Source organism: Coenobita brevimanus, chromosome 103 (assembly GCF_032717465.1).
Source record: "Coenobita brevimanus isolate Jiangsu-jjx chromosome 103, ASM3271746v2, whole genome shotgun sequence".
Lineage (NCBI taxonomy): Eukaryota > Metazoa > Arthropoda > Malacostraca > Decapoda > Coenobitidae > Coenobita > Coenobita brevimanus.
Window position 1 is genome coordinate 7,541,913 of NC_137056.1, and position 17,261 is coordinate 7,559,173.

The 17,261-nt window shown below is 42.4% G+C and overlaps 1 protein-coding gene across 1 annotated transcript; it reads left to right on the forward strand.

Moving 5' to 3' along the window:
* The first annotated feature begins 278 nt into the window (after nucleotides 1-278).
* Nucleotides 279-16,547, forward strand: LOC145415579 (uncharacterized). The gene is made up of 9 exons (XM_080284800.1): nucleotides 279-365; nucleotides 6,934-9,120; nucleotides 10,096-10,270; nucleotides 11,055-11,179; nucleotides 12,714-12,834; nucleotides 13,499-13,650; nucleotides 14,423-14,533; nucleotides 15,283-15,417; nucleotides 15,895-16,547. The coding sequence occupies exons 2-9, from the start codon at nucleotides 6,935-6,937 to the stop codon at nucleotides 16,019-16,021; spliced, it is 3,132 nt and encodes a 1,043-aa protein (XP_080140926.1). The 5' UTR covers nucleotides 279-365; nucleotide 6,934; the 3' UTR covers nucleotides 16,022-16,547.
* Nucleotides 16,548-17,261: the final 714 nt, after the last annotated feature.

Consider the following 17,261-nt stretch of genomic DNA (forward strand, 5'->3'; position numbering starts at 1 on the left):
AGAGGAGGGGAAGTCAGAGAAACGGGTGAGGGGCAAGGCAGTGGATATATGCAACGCTCTGGAGAGGTATGATGGTGTAATTCGGCACACTATTAAAAACAAGAAACGAAAAGAAAAAATAAACATTCAACACAATCTGTGTTAAAGGTGGAATAAACAAAGATGGAATAGGGGGGAGACAACGACGGGGGATGGGGGTAGGGGGGATTTGGTCCAATACGTGTCGGATTCGTGTCGAGCTACGAGCAAGTCAGTGGGCCTCAGAAGTGTGCGGGGGGCTGTGTGTCCTGTGGTGTGGTGGAAGAACTGCTGTTTATTCGTCTTAATTCTTCACGTATCGTACAGAATTCTGCACCGTGGGAAGCGTGAGTGTTCGAGGAGTGACTTGGAGTGTGAGTGTTGGCATTCCGTGTTTTAACTGAAGTGTATTATTGTCAGTTATTGTGTGATAGACGTGAGGAGCTGCCCAGCTCTGGCGACATGTAAACAAAGTAGTTGCCAGGTAGTGCATTCATGAAGGTTATCAAGTTTGTGGTTCTCACGCGCTATATGACTGTTTGTGAAGACCAATAAATATGAAGGTGTCATAATACTAACGATAAGACGACAATCTACAAGCAGATGTAAGAGGTCGTGAAAACTCTGCTTGTCTTCCTTCGATATTGAGCGGGAAGGTATAGCGTCGACCTGGCAACTCTGCTTTTCATACCTACCCGCCTTTCCGCGCGGTTTCTCATAGAACTGACACGATTTGGATTAAGAATAACCAGGTAAGACATATATTACTTAACTATACCTCATCAGTTATAACAGTGTCATGATAAAGAACCGTAAGTCAAAAATAGTAAATACGTCAGCTAAAGGGAAGCACACGCATATGGCAACAACGCCTTCCAACCCCGATAAGGACAACAGAGATAAACGTTAGCGGAAAGATTATTTATATCTTATTTCCTATCATATCAAGGTTAACATAGGACTGATACTGAAACACTGGCGTCACAAGTAACAAGTAAGTACGTATGTGGAGTTAAACAAATGGATGATAAGTGAAAGTGTTTTGCTGTGCCTGCCACCGCATGGTCGACAGGGGTGGGTGGTAGAGGGGTGCGGAGAGGGACTGGTAAGGGGAGGACAGGGAAGGGGAGGAGGTGGTGCAAAGTGGTTAGACGGGACGGGAGAGGGAGGATAGTGAGATACGTGAGGATTAGTTTCGGGGTTGGGAGGGGGAATGGGTGGCCGGGGAAGGGAGGGAGGAGAGAAGCAAGGGATAGAAGGGAGTTTGTCTGGAGGTTAGAAGGGAGGAGGGGTAGCACTGGGGTAGCATATATCTTGGGTGATGGGAAGACAAAGGAAGAAGGGATTAGTAAGGGAAGGGAGTGGGACAAACAAGATAGAGGAGGAGGGGGGAATACTCAATGGGGAGGACTGTGAGGGAAGAGGAAATGCCAGATGAGGCTGGGGGAAGGGACAGGAGAGAGGAGGGGAAGGACAAGGGGACAGAGAAGGAAGGGGGGAAGATTGGCTAAACATCGGAAGCGTGAGAGAGGACAGGAAAATGCTTGTGAAGAAAGGAATGGGGAGGACAGAGAGAGAGAGAGAGAGAGAGAGAGGAGGCAAGTTGGTGATATGAGGAGGAATGTTATCCACTTAAGTAAGATAACAACGGGTAATTTTTTTCGATAAAATTCTCTCTCTCTCTCTCTCTCTCTCTCTCTCTCTCTCTCTCTCTCTCTCATACACTAAACCCCAAAGTTCCAGGCACGTATTCTGCATTTTATTCCTGCTACTACCAGGCAGTGTTATTCAGAGGATGGGAGACTTGTAATGAAAGAGCTTCTCGCCAGTAATAATAATAATAATAATAATAATAATAACAACCGTATGCTGTTACCTAGAATAATGTACCTTTTTTTTTTTTTGTATGTAGCTATCTAAACTAGCCTCTTCAATCCGATGACTTGTTTTCTTCCAACCACAAGACGATTTATTGAGGTGGGTAATTTTTTCGCAACGGAAACATCAAATATAGCCTTCAGTTACCCCTTCAAGTGGTGTTCCCTAAGTTGAACAAAATCGTCTAAAGGTAGCAAGGAAAAAAAATGTAATTCAAGGTTGTTATGGGGTTATTTAGATTTTTATAACCTAAACTGGATAAAATTATATGGCGCTACTTGGAAAAAAAAAAAAATGTGTACCCGAAACAGTGGGAAAATGAAGAGAGAGAGAGAGAGAGAGAGAGAAGGAGAAGAGGGGAGGACATGTTTATGAATTGTGCAGGATTAGCCAAGTACGTGATTCCCCGGAAGAGAGAGAGATTCAGTATCCAGAACAAACCGCAACCAGAGTTAAGGTACCCAGTAGCTACACAGATTAATCTCTGAGCTGAGAATTACGAATCTGTAGTTGACACCAGACGCTTTCTTTGGCATGGTAAAAAAAATAAAATCGCGAGTAGAGTTAGAATATTTAGAATACCTGGCTGAAGGGGAAATCAGGCAAGAAGATTTGAAGTTTGAGTCGATTTAGGGTAGACAGGAATCGAAATATACTTTTTAAATGTACTTTGAGCCCCATCAGCCCAAAGACGTCATTCAGATTTTATAACTGCTTCTTACATACTATTCCATCTTCAGGGAATCCACTTTAGTGATAGATATACAGAAACAATGACCCTTAAACTCCTGTAGAAAGATCTCCCCAAGGCTGGATAAGTAAGTCAAATGTTGGAATAAAAAGGGCTTATTTATTGAAGGGGCATGACTGCGATCTCCCCCCTTCCCTCTTTTTTATTGTAGCCTATTTTTGTTAGCCTACCATACTGCTAAATAAATCTGTTCGAAGGAGATCCTAGTGATGAGGGGGTAAATGAAAAATGTAGCTATATATCCCATACAGGTCGGAAAGTCTCTCCAGAGCTGAGTAAATCGCATGGAGTTAGGAAAGAATGAAAAGTCCTCTGAATGTGTGGTCAATGCTGTCACAGGGCGCTTTAATTCTGTTCAGGAATCACGTCTCGAAGTGATCAAAAACAATCCATTAACCACTCACGATGACAAACTATAAAAAGACGTTCCAGGGCTGAGGTAGTGTGTTGAGGCTTAGAGGGGGAAAGAGGGAGGGAGGGAGGAGAATAAACATAAGAACATAAGAAGAGAGGATAACTGCAGTAGGCCGGTTGGCCCATGCTAGGCAGCTCCTAGAAGAGTAACTGAACTACTAGAATGAGATAACGATAGCAAAGAAGAAGGGAGGCATGGTTTCCATTCTTTACATCAGCAGGTGATTGCATAAGGCCTAGATGTTTAACTCTGAAGAGGTTAACATTTCGGTTCCTATGACTCACTCAGCTGAATAAAATCGTCTGGCGGTAGCTGGAATTCCACAGAGGGCAGAACCATGTGGGATTTAGTAATAGCTAGCTAACACTTGGGACCCTATGCACACTCGAAGCTGAATAAAATCGTCTGACGTTACATGGAGTAAAACACGCGGGAAAAGGAGACCAAGGAAGGGCAAATGGGGATTTCTCTCTCTCTCTCTCTCTCTCTCTCTCTCTCAACAATAAAGTAGTTGAGATTTCTGTCGTCGGAATATGTCGACTCAAGTGGCCGTATTCTCTATATTATCTATCTATCTATCTATCTCTCATGAATAAAGTAGTTGAGATTTCAGTAGTCGGGATATGTCGAGACTCAAGGGGCCGTACTATCAGTGGCACAGGACACTTCGTTGCACCTCTTACTGAGCGATTTATTCTGCATGTTACACCTTCACATTTTTTTTTTTAATTTTAGATTTTATTTTTTATTTATGTTTTAATAAAGACACTGTTTGCTTTAGTAACTTGCAAGGTATTAAGGTGTAATGTTCAGATTTAATCGCCAAGGAAAATTTGTTGCATAATCTTCAAAGCCACTTATAAGAAGACCCTAGGAACAATGGATTTTCTTCGTTTCCAAGGCTGGGCATGCATTAGATATTCCGTTCCCTGAAGCGCAGCAGTCCTCTTATGTGTCAAATACCGCATGTTACGGCTTGGATACATAATTCCCACCGTCCATACTGAATACATGCTAAGGGTGTTTCATTCAGGCCTGGTGTGATGGTATTAGCTGGGATATATATTTTATGATATATTATGGGGTATGTACTTCATCGTTTCAACCCCTTCTATTCGATGACGGTTTTTTAAAATTATTCTTGCCACCTCTTGACGATTTTATTCAGCTTACTGGAGACTTCATACCGGAGGGGTTGGATACGGCCTTTCATTAACAGTTTCACTATTACGGACCTCTCCAGAGCTGAATGAAATCGTCTGATAGTAGCAAGAATAAAATGCAAACTACGGGTACCGTACGTGCTCAGGTGAGGTTAACGAAATTTTAATCCACAAACTGCTCCCTACCTATGGATCGAACTCACGCCCTACCCAACAACATCCCACTAGGCTATACTCACTCCACCTCACCTCTTACGTGTGGAAAAGAATTAATCAAACCTCTTGATAACTCTGTGGGCTGTTTTTATGATTCCTGGTAAGATAGCCTGATAACAGCTTTTAAAAGAACGATATGCTTCAGTCACTGGTCATCTTATCAACACGAGCAGCCTTCACTTAGAAAAAACAGATCATATGATTGCATGAAGAATGTAGGTACCGAATATTCAGTAACCGGGATCCAACTAAATCCTGTTTCTTAAGACAAAAGTACAGTTAAAAAGCCTTTATTGATGTATACATACTTTTGCAAGGTTAAGCAGTAAGAATTTCCCCCCCAAGAAAACTGCACATTAGGTTACGTTTGATTTCATTAGGGTAAAAAATAAATAATAATAATAATCTGAAATACAGGGTACCGGTAACCCTTTTAATGTGATTTTTTTTTATTTTTTTTTATACAGTATCGGTACCGTACTTTATTCGTGCTGCTGTAAGGCAACTTTATACAGCCTGAGAGACTTTGAACTGGAGAGGTTATAACAAAGGCTATTTACCCCTTCACTACATGATATCTAAGAGTTGAATAAATTGAATAAAAGATGTTACTGTACTTGATTCATCGGGTTAACAATTACCGGTACTGTAAAGGTTAACGCCATATTGTATCCATTTAACTCTTTCAGTCCTGTTACGTATTATTTCGTTCTCGCTATCTCCAGAGGATTTTATCTAGCTTAGAAAGACCTCCAGTGTTCAAAGGCTTTGTGAAGGCTTTAGCTAACCTCTCTAGTTCGACGAGTCTCTGCCGCGCTAAATAAAATAGTATGGATAACCAAAATACCGGGTATGTCAAACTCGTCCAGTTCGAAAAGTCTAATAAAGTGAATAAAATCGTCTGGAGATAACAAATAAAACTAGAAGCGCGCTTGTCGACTACGTGACCTGCATCGCGCCATGAGACCGTCGTGTGTGTGGGGTGGGTGGGTAGTAACGCTATGGGCGTGGTGAGCAAAGGAAAAGGCGGGATGGGCTGCAAATGTTCGTGATTGGTGGAGCTGGGAGAGGAAAGTACACCCTGTGAAAGTGGTTGCTGTAGGATTCGTGGTTTGTAGGAAGTGGAGGTTTATCGGTTGTTAAGGATTAGGTATGAGGGACATAGGAATGGGTGGGATGAACTGGAATTGTGGTGGGGAAGGGGGATGGGGAAGTGCTATAACAATACACCGTGTGAAACTGGGTAGCTATTGTAAAACTAATGCTTTGAGTGGGGTGAAGGTTTTACTGTAAGAGTTTTTCAATTCAAGATATGTTCGCCTTGCTCTTTTATTACCTGGCGTCTTGCAAGCCAGGTAAAAATAACATTCTGCGACTGAAAGGGTATAGATTTGCTACATTAGGTGCTGTTTCCTTCTGATTTACCACAGAGAAAACACAGTATGTTCAGCTGTGGGTTTGCTGTCCTATTCATATTGTGATGTGACCAAAGAACAAAGTAATTTTCCATTTCAGCATTAAGGTGAAACAGGTAATTTCAGTTTAAGATAATTTTTGTGTGGTCTGTGTTTATGTGTGTGACGTTAGCTACAAAAGATGTCCCAAAGCAGAAGAGGTTAATTTCTATCTAACTAGTTTCCCCTCATTTATCTTTCTTCTTCCCTCGCCCTTCCAGTCGCTGCTTTACCTTATATTTCTCCTCCTCCTAAGCTTATTTCTTTTCCTTCTGGTTTTTGCCTTTCCTTACTTTCCAGATTTTTCTTCCTCTTTTCTCATTCGTTTAGTGACTCCATTCTTGTCAGTTTTCGTGACTTTCTCCTCTCCCATTTTGCTTTTCTCTTTTTCCTCATGACTCCGTTCTTGTTCTTCCTGCTTTTTACCTCTTCCTCTTTCTCTTTCCTCCTCTTCTCTGTCATATCCTTTCATCATCGATCCGATCGCCCTTTCAGTTTTTTCCTTTCCACTCCTTTCTGCTTCTTGTTTTTCACTCTTTGCTCTTCCCCTGTCTCTCTTTTACATTCTCTCCTTTACCACTGCATTCTGTCCTTTCCTGTTTTCTCTCTTCCAGAAACTTCTTATCCTTCTTATTTCCATTCCTCACGTTCTGCCATTTTCTTCTGTTTTAGCTTTCCCTTTTTTACTCTATCTCTTCCATTCACACTTCTCCCTTTCTTTCCTTTTTGCCCCTTCCTCCTGTTTCAATCTTCCTTCGTTCTCCCTCTTGATGTCTTTTTCTTCTTACACTTCTCTTTTCCACGGTTTTTCCTTGTTGCTCCTGTTTTGCCTTCCGTGATCTTTCTTTTGTCTTCATGACCATCTATGACTTACCCCTTTTGTTCCACTTTTATTTTCTTCTTTCCTGCTTTAATCATGCATCCCTCCTCCTTGTCCCACCTTCTCCGTCTTACTTATCTCTTTCTTTTCTTAGCCTACTCTTCCCTATCACTAACAGGAAGCTGTGAACTATGTTGGTGTTATTCTTTGTGTTGCAGTATGGCAGAGGCACTACCTCAGGGGGAAGACAGAGAAAAGTGGTGCCGGGAGAAGCTGGATTTCGTCTGCGCCGTGGTGAGTAACGTGGACCGAACCAGTCTTAGAACTCAACTCGAGATCTGCGAGACCGAGGAGGAAGCCGAAGCTCTCTTGCAGTCCCTCTTGTGGCTCCAGGATTCCCAGCAAGCCATGGGGGACGATTCAGAAGGTGCTGTTGCTCTCTCGTACGATACAGGTGCTCATGTGAACGATGCACAGTTGGTTCGGCCTGTTCCAGGAGCTCCGGAACTGGAACCGGATATGATGTGGGAATCGTGTCAGGCTGATGGAGTGGATGAGGAAGAGTATTTTGATCCTATGCCTATGGTCCAAAGAAATGGCCCTGGGATGACTCGAAACCTTTTTTATGAAGACAGACTGGCAGTTCTGGTGGATGTAAACAAAGACGATTTAAATAGACTGGTGCTGGAAAGAGATGCCGGTACATCAGCGGTAGTTGCAGATAACGTTTTAATTCGCGAAATGTCTGAAGAGGAGATAAATTCCCCACGACGAAGTGAATACAGTAATGTCAGTGTAGTGGTAGTTGAAGACAGCATAAGTAATGATCCTGAAGTTAATGAACAGGCAGACAGTCATGAGATAAATTCCCCACGACGAAGTGAATACAGTAATGACAGCGTAGAGGTACTTGATGATAATAGAGATGATGATCCTCAAGTTAATGAACAGGCAGACAGTCTTGAGATAAATTCCCCACGACGAAGTGAATACAGTAATGACAGCGTAGAGGTACTTGATGATAATAGAGATGATGATCCTGAAGTTACTGAACAGGCAGACAGTCATGATAATTGTGAGGTGATTGAGATTGGGAACAGATCCCTGGCTGATGCACAAGAAAACTTTGATGATGAAAGAGAGATGCATAATGATGATGGCTCCAGAATGTCAAACACAGATGTAGTGGCTGAAGACAATACTGGGGAGGTGCTTCATGATGACAGATGTGCAACGCCAGATATAGGTAAAGAGGCTGCTTGCAGAAGTGAGCCTGATGAAAGCAGAGACAAGACAGTGATCGATGGAGGTGCAGAGGGAGGAGACAGTGGTGTAGCAGGAGCGTTGTATACCGGCAATGTGAACAGCGATGTGCTTCAACCAGATCATGTAGAATCAAACGAAAATTCGGGTACTAGAAGAGTGGCCATTGAGGAACCTGACTACGTTGTAGTGGACATGAATGATGGAAATGTTAACACAAATGATGAAGACGATGGTTGTGCAAGAAACATATGTGGTGAAAATGCAGTAGTTCCAGGCACGAGTGAAGGGCAAGAGAACAGAGGGAATAAGGGTGGCGAGATACAAAATGAAGGCACTGACACAGATTTAGTTTCAGGAGATGACGACGTACGTATCATTGGGGTGGTACCGGTACCAGGTGTGTTTGTAATAGAAGGTATCGATCTGCCGGATGAAAGTGACGATAACCACTTACAAATTTATGTGGACCAACTTTCAGAGCACAGTGAACCAACAACTGCAGGAGAAGAAGAAGATGCTGAAGACGAAGATGAAGACGAATCTTGGTATGATCCACTTCAGGAGAACCAGAGCAGTGAAGGTCAACTACCAGATGAGATAAATGACGCACTCAGAGAACAAGACATCATTAACAGAGATGAACATTTGGCTAGGCAGATTTTGGAAGACATGGCCAGGGAAGAGAAGGAGCGACTTGAGGCTGATGAAAGATTAGCACGACAAATTGCAGAGGAAATGGCTCGTCAAGAGTGTCTACAAGAAGCACAAGATGAAAGACTGGCAAGACGACTGGCAGAGGAGCTGAACGAAGAAGCAGGTGTGAGAGAGGATGATGATTTAGCAACAGCAGCAGGCAGCTCGCAACGACAGGATGGTGAAATGGCAGCACTGGATTCGGAAGAAGAAGTTGAAGATATATCCCAAGAAACAGTTGATGATGAAATGCTTGCGAGAGAGCTGGCTGAAGAAGGGGCTGTTGAAGACATGGAGGACACCACTGGGGATGAGGAACTAGCGAGGAGATTAGAAGAGGAAGAAAACCAGAACTTACAAGACCCAGCAAATGATAACAAATCAACACAGCTTGCGCAGCTGATGTCTATATTCCCAGATGCTGATCCACAATATCTCTTAGAAAGGTGAGACTCTTATGTGTAGCATCAGCAATATTCAGCATGGTAGGTAAAAATAGAGGTAGTGTTGTCCTGGACAATGCAGCATTGTAAGACGAGAGACTACCTAATTGGCACTGTAGAATATGGTCCTTAAAATTGCCTGTAGTGAACCACGGTACATAAATGCAAAAACCTAATCACTGTACCATACTACATAAAGTAATTACAGATGACACTCCTCCAAAAAAAAAAAAAAAATTATGTCTTGTGATTCCAGTTTCAGAAAATATTATATATACCTGGTAGCTATGAAGATGAAACTGAGGACAGGATTAGACAGGCTTGGCGAGCTGTTGGAATGTTGAAGTCTGTATGGAATAATAATAATATGCTTTCGGTACATACTAAAGTAAAAATTTACAAGTCCATGGTTAGACCAATCTTAATTTATGGGCATGTCACGGTACAGTACAATTGCAACAGATCAGAAAGTGTTACGATTTGAGAATAAAATGCTGAGAAGGATTCTTGGGGTAAAGTGTCAAGACAGAGTTACAAATGAAAGAGTTAGGGATATTACGAGAGTTGAACCTGTTGATGAATACGAGACTGTCTCGCTGGAAATGGCTTGGGCACATATATAGAAAACAAGGCAGTTTAATACAGGATGTGCCAGAATGGACTGCTAGAGGAAGAAGAGGCAGAGGTAGGCCGAGGGAGACCTGGTTGAGGACAATGAAGAGAGAAGCAGGAAAGGAGTGTTGGTGGGACCTGAAAGAGATGGTAGGAGATAAATATTGGTGGAGAGAGTTCATCAAGGCCCTATGCATCCCGTGGGATGCTACAGGAAATGATTGATTGATTGATTGATGAAGATCAGTGTGCAGTTCCCTGGCTTGCACCCACTCCAGCTTATAAACTGTTAAAAATCTTTGATGGGAAACGGGAAAACTAATATGGATGATGATGATAATGAAAGAAGTGATATTGTACACTCAGATGTGACGGCAATGTGGCGTTCGAGCAGCTGGTGGAGGAACTGATAGAACTCCAGAAGACCAACCCGAGGGACCCCAGGATTAGCGGCCACCTCAAAAGGCAGCAGGAGGCCAGGGTGGAGTCAACGAAGAGGCTCAGGACGGATAGACCTCATAGTTCGCAGTATGGTCATGCGGTAGGTACAGCAGGATGGGAATATCATATAATTCGTCCACCATAATTTGGCAAAGAGTTTTATCCCTTTGCTGCTTATTCTCTCACCGAGCCAGAGGACACAATTACAACCTTTCCATAGCGCTTTGTCGTAACTACCTTATTCTAGTGTTAATAGCTACCGGTATATTATTTCATCTAACCATTCAAGGTGAAGAGATGTCAGTTTTAGGCCATGTTAAAGTTGACAGTGTAAGAGGCTCAGGACTAATATCGCTCATGGCAGTGGTTCACTGTATAAGTAAGTCCGATATTCCTAATTCAATCAGCCCAGGGACGTCAGTAGAAATGCCAACGGCGTAGCCATAATGAATGATTCACTTTCTGTGTATTAATATCTTTGTGTGTATGTTGAAATGGGCCAAGTAAAAGTTTATTAAATTTCGGGGCGGATCCGGATCCTATATATATTATCTCCAAAAGTTCTTTGTGAATTTCAATAAAATTTTGTGGAAGAGTGGGCCACGAGTCAAGGAACAGTTTATTAAATTTGGGGGTGGATCCGGACCAGGATCCTTTTTAATGGCAGTGGCATTGGTGGAGGTATGTGCTCTCTCAGTGCTTTCTAGCTATTAATGTCATATTTCGAAGGCTTTTTTTCACTTCATCTTGTTGCTGGTTCTGCGATTCATTGTGTGTGTGTGTGTGTGTGTGTGTGTGTGTGTGTGTGTGTGTGTGTGTGTGTGTTCATGCAGCCTAATCTTTGCACTTCACTACATTAGCGTACTGTCATTTTTATCCACCAGGGTGCCAGTGGGTCTGCGATGTATGAGTGTACAATATGCTTCGAGGAGAACATTCCAGCCCAACACATGGCCACCTGCAACAGCCGTCACATCAATCACTTGTTCTGCATCGAGTGTGTCAGAAAGTGAGTACTTAGTTATCTAGAGCAGTACCGGTACTCGTATATTGACAAGCCTTCTAATATTGGATGGAACTTGTATATTGGATGACTTGGATGTACAGTTCTGTTCGCTTGTAATCCAAACTCTTAGACTTCTGCGACTCGCCCACACCATAAATAACTCGATTAGTATTAGCCACAATTAAATCAAAGTTAAAACTAAATAAAATAGCTTGGCGAGAGCAGGGATAAACCAAAATAGCACATCATTGTATCTGAGGTTAAATGCTGTTCTAACCCTATCACAACGAGCAGTCCTTCCCAAGCTGCGTAAGACTGTGTGGTGGCAGGAAGAATGAGGTAAAAAAATGTTATTGCACTGAAGGCGTTGACAGATTTTTTTTTTTTTTTTGTAACTTTCACAACAAGAGGCTTTCCCTTCTGCTGGATAAAACCATTCAGCAGAAGCAAGACTAGAATGAAATAACATTATTGTAGTTGGATATCTGAAGTTTATAACCCCCTTTGCTACGTGGTATATAGCTTCTACAGACCGATGATGTTTATTTTTCTTGCAACCATATGACAATTTTATTAGTTTAGGAAATGCTCACATACTGAAGAGGCTGAAGAAGATTACAGTATATTTAACCCTACAGTTCAAATAGCCTTTCCTTTACTGTATAAAATCAGTTGAAGATTGTGCGAATATAATTAAGAGTACGCCATCGGAATGAAGGGGGGAAGTGGATTTATCATGACTGTAGCAAGATTAAGTGAAGAAAGACACTAATGATGATGAAAGAAAATAATACATATAAATAATACTGTAATAAATGTAACAAGAACAATCCGAGATTGCAAACCTCCGCCAAGACTGAAGTGCAAGCTATGTAGGCATTACTTATCCAGTTAGAAGCAAAAATGTTGAAATTGCCGCTATCCCGCAATGGTAAAGAATCCATAAAAAAATCTAGGATCCGGATGATGATCCGCATCACCACCAACATCTAATGGATTGTTCCTTGGGCCATACCCTACCCCTCCAAAATTTTCAGCAAAATCCGTTCATAACTTTTTGAGTAATCCTGCTAACAGACCAGCAGACCAACGCCGGCAAAAACATAACCTCCTTGGCGGAGATAATAGCGTTTCTGTACATTAATCGTTTGAGTGCAAGAGGTCTGTCCTGTACTGAATAAAATCGTTTGATGAAAGAATAAAATTAAAACTGACGTCACCAGATTGAAATTGCTTAGGCGCATTGTAGGCGGCATAGGAGAGGCATCGTAACACCTCTTCCTGAGCGATTTATCTGCTATATTACGCCTCAACGTTGTCTCGTATTTGATTCGCATAATTTTGATATCTACACGGTGTGCATCAGTAACATACAAGAGGACAATGAGGTGAAATGCGCAGAATAAATCGCAAAGGAAGGGAGTTAACAAGATCTCCAATGCTACGTTCATAATTAATCGCCGAGGAAGAGGTGTCACGAATCAACGGTCATACAAAATAGGACCCTAACTACTACTACTCCTTTTTCCCCCCACAGACACGTAGGTGCGCAGATCGGGCTGGGCAACAACGTCTTCAGGTGCATGAACGGGTACTGTGAGGCAGAGTTCTCCTTGACAACGCTGGGCAGGGTCATGGAGCCTGTGGTGCTGAAGAAGGTGAGGCAGAGCGGTGTTGATGTACAAAATATGCCAGTCTGTATCATTCTGTGTACCTGTCTGTTGCTTTTGTCTCCGTCTACCAATCTTTGTGGGTCGGTGGTGCTTAAAAAGATGAGGGTGTTAGAGGTATATGTCTGTCCCTCTGTCTGTCTGTATCTGCCCGTCTATATCCTTCTATCTTTTTACCTCTCTGCCCATCCTTCCTGTCCAATTTCTATTTGTCTGTATCTGGCTTTCTCTCTATTTTTTTTTATCTGTCTGTCCCCTCAATCACTTACTGTCTATACCTGCCTGCTGTACCTAAGCGTCCATCTGTCTGTTTGTATCTTTCTATCTGTTTATCTGTCTGCCCTTTTGGCATCACTAAATTACTTCACTTCCAGACACTCATGGGTACTGTTGAGAGAGAGAGAGAGAGAGAGGTTGTGTGGTGTGTAGTAGTGGTGGTGGTGGTGTGGTGTGGAGTAGTGTTGGTGGTGTGGTGTGAAGTGGTGGTAGTGATGGTGTGGTGTGGTGTGGAATAGCGGTGGTGGCATGGTGTGGAGTGGTGGTGGTGGTGTGGTGTGGTAACGGTATGATGGTGTGTGGTGTTGGTGTTATTTGTGACTTACGTTTTCTCACCATCCCCACTCATAACCCCCAACTACATTTTCTCCCTCAGGTGCAAGAAAGGAGACAGCAGGAGGAGGTGGAGAGGGCTGGCATAGAGGACCTGGTAGCGTGTCCCTTCTGCAACTTTATGGTCATCATGCCAGACCCTCACAACAGAGTCTTGGAGTGCCTTAACCCAGAATGTCTTAAGGAGTCGTGCAGGTGGGTTTGATTAGATTAAGTTAGGTTAGGTTAGGATGCGGTTAGGTTAGCGTAGGTGAAGCTGGGGTTTGGTTTGGTCATGTTAAGTTAGGTTTGGTTTAGTCATGGTCGATTACGTTCGGATGCATTTAATTAGAATAAGTTAGGCTGGGTTGAGGCTGCGGTTAATTTAGGTTTGGCTGGGTTGGCTTGGGTTATTTGAGGCTATGGTTAATTTAGGTTTGGTCTAGTTAGGCTAAGTTGGGATGTGGTAGGTATGGGCTGAATAAGTAATGCTGGAATTCGATATGATTTGATTAAGCAGATCAGATAATACTGAATAAAACAGTCAAATATGGCAAAAAATAACAATATCAGGTAAAGATGATCAATTTTATTCTGCACAGTAAAGGTTAAAAGTTCACTTAACATTTCACCTTCTGCTTCTCTCTCTGTTAGTTAATATTCCTTAACAGAGAGAGGCATGACATGTTTCTCTGCCTATAGATTCTCTTGACATGATGCGTCAGGGAGGAAAGTGACGGACATGACGTGAGCGTGAAGTGGACGCAGTGCAATGACAGGCAGGCTTCGTGTGTGATTGTACAGTGAATTAACCCCTTTACCCCACGGAGAAAATTTTCTAAAGTATTCTTGCAGCTGCCATGTGATATTAACAGGGATCGAAAATTTTATGCTCAGGTGAATAGAGCGCCTGAACAGATCAATAATTAAATAAAGCAGTAGGTCATGGGACTGAAGGCGTTAAAATATCTTATCTCTGTACTTGTAGGCAGTGTCGGCGTCCATCACACATTCCACTACGCTGTGAGGAGGTGGAGTATGATAACCAGAAGGATGCCCGTATTCACATCGAAAATAAAATGTCTGAGGCTATGATAAGGTAGGTGGTGAGACTGTGTGTGTGTGTGTGTGTGTGTGTGTGTGTGTGTGTGTGTGTGTGTGTGTGTGTGTGTTTCGCTAAACTAGTCAGTATTATATTTTTTAACAACTACTCCGTATTACAGTGTGGAGAGAGAGAGATCAATCTATCTACCTATCTATCTGTCTATCTATATCTATCTATCTATCTGTATATATGGTGCGCTCACCACCCACTCACTCAATGTAGTGCTGCTTTCGGGTGCCTGCCCTTTCCTGTCTTCCATCCCTCTTTCCTTTCTTCCTCTTCTGCCTTTCTTTTCTCCATTCTTTCCCCTTCTTTTTGTCTACAGGTGACTGTACGGAGTGACAAGCCAAATGGTTTCCTGTACACCAGGAACTATTTACTACGCTGGGTGTTAACCATATAACCAACTTATGGCGCGTGGTGGCTCACTGGGTAATTAAGGCGCTCCAGTCAGATTGAGCCGGTGCAGGTTTATATCCTTGGGGTGGTTTATTGCTCTTAATGCCACTCAGGGCTGAGTGAGGCTGGTCACTCTCATCTTAAATGTCAGGACCAACTTGCCTAGCCCCAGGCTCCTACACTGCTCACGGGGCAACACTGGGTTAGATGATGAATGAATGAATGATTAGGCTATATGTAATACGGTACTGAGTGTTGTGTAGATCTGTGTACTCAGCGTAAGTAATGAGTTGTAGTGAAAATGCAGGTATGTATCTGAGGCAGGTTTGATACTTATATTACAGGACGTGTCCAAACTGTAAGAAGAGCATCGTGTCTGTGGGTGGATGCAACAAGATGACCTGCCCGTGTGGCACCATCATGTGCTATGTGTGCAAGCAGGCCATCACGAACAGCTACGATCACTTCACACGGGGACAGTAAGTACTGTACGACACCTTTTTTGGTAATATTTCCAACACGGCTCACCTTTCTTGACATTTCAAACTTGGCTCTGTCTTACACAATAACCTCGGAGAGGATCGGGAGTATTTAGCCACGATAGTTTCTAAAAAGCATATTAAAGACAACCTCTGTTAACACCTAAACCCCTTCACTTAGATAACAGTATTTATATCTTGCTGCCGTCAGACGAATTTACTGAGCTTAAAAGTAGCCCTTACTTAAGTAATTTTTGGCTTTGTGAGATGCAGCCATGTTTCTGGGAGTTAAGAATGATATGTGAATGATTATGTGACCCATTTCACTAGACATGCTGTTAATAAGTTTCCTGTTTCCTTGCTTAATTTTTTCCCTGTTTCTGGGGCCAGCTTCACCCTGTTTGAGGTGGTGGTGGTGATGATGATAATGATGACGATGATATATTTAGCATGGTGTAATGCCGTGTCCACCCCCAGATGTCCCCAGTCCTCGAACCTGGACGACCTACACACGAGAAACATCCGGGAGGCAGCTTCGCAGGCCCGGCAGGAGATGGACCCCGAGGTGGACCTGTTGCATGACCCAACGAAGGGCGTCCTTTGAGAAGGGTATCTTGCTCCATTCTTTGTTTCTGGGTCTGTACTTCCCATTTACTGTGATGTCCGCTGTTAAGAGCTGAGTGAAAGTGGACCCTGAAATAACCCTGGTGCATTACCTAACAGAAGGTGGTTTTTGAGGGAGGGTATTTTGCTCTGTTCTTAACATCCCATTTACTGTGATGTCTGCTAAGAGTTAAGTGAAAGGGGATAGGTTTAAGGATCATCCATTTATCACTTTCAGTTTACAAAATCCATTATCATCGAGAGAAATTATATCACTAAGTTACTTATAATAGCATTGGCGGAAAGCAATAAAGTTCTGTACATGGCTGTGGTTGGCACATCTCTGATTTCCACCTTAATTAGTGAGTGTGTGATTAATGAGAGTCGCAAATCCATACACAATTTATAATATGTATCTGAATCCTGCTGCATGTCAGTACCAAAAGATTTTCACAACGATTTGTAATTCATAATAGGCAGGGTGTCCCAGAATTTCATGCACTAGCTTTAGGTGATTGTTTATAAGTTTTAAGGCATAAATATTTTGTAAACACGTCTGATTCGCAGTGTTTATACAATAGCAGGTATCTGACTTTCAATGGTGGTTGGGGTAGAAATCCATCCCTGTTGCCAACCTCCATATGAACAGTGGTTGTGGTAGAAATCCATCCCTGCTGCCCCCCTCTATACCCCTGACTGTTATATTTTTGCTAAGAATACCCTGACAGTCTTCAAAATCACGATAAACTGCCCCATCAAGAAATATAGAGATTAGGAGCAGGGGTGGAAACAAGTTGTTTCTTCCGTCACTCCATTTAAAAATAAGTATACAGTACCCCAAACCGTTCCGAAGCTGACCTAATTATGTTCATGTATGAGCTGTACGAATATATCCTTAGGACTCACCAAAGTTTTAACATCTAGTTCTGGGACACTATATATATATATATATATATATATATATATATATATATATACAGTGATGTGCCAAAGTGTCTTAGAGGTGAAGTTATCTTACTGCATGTATGGTACTCATCATTGTACAGTATTGTACCGAGTAAGAGCAGTGATAATGTAGGTTTAAGTTCCATGTTGTTAGGGTGGTAATAAACAGATACAATGTTCTTAAACAAGAATCATATTTGTAAAGGATCTTAGCTAATTTCTACGATATACAAATCATCGCAGTAGGCAGTTGTTACCAGGAATAATTTTGTTCTGTATTTTTCACCTAAATATTC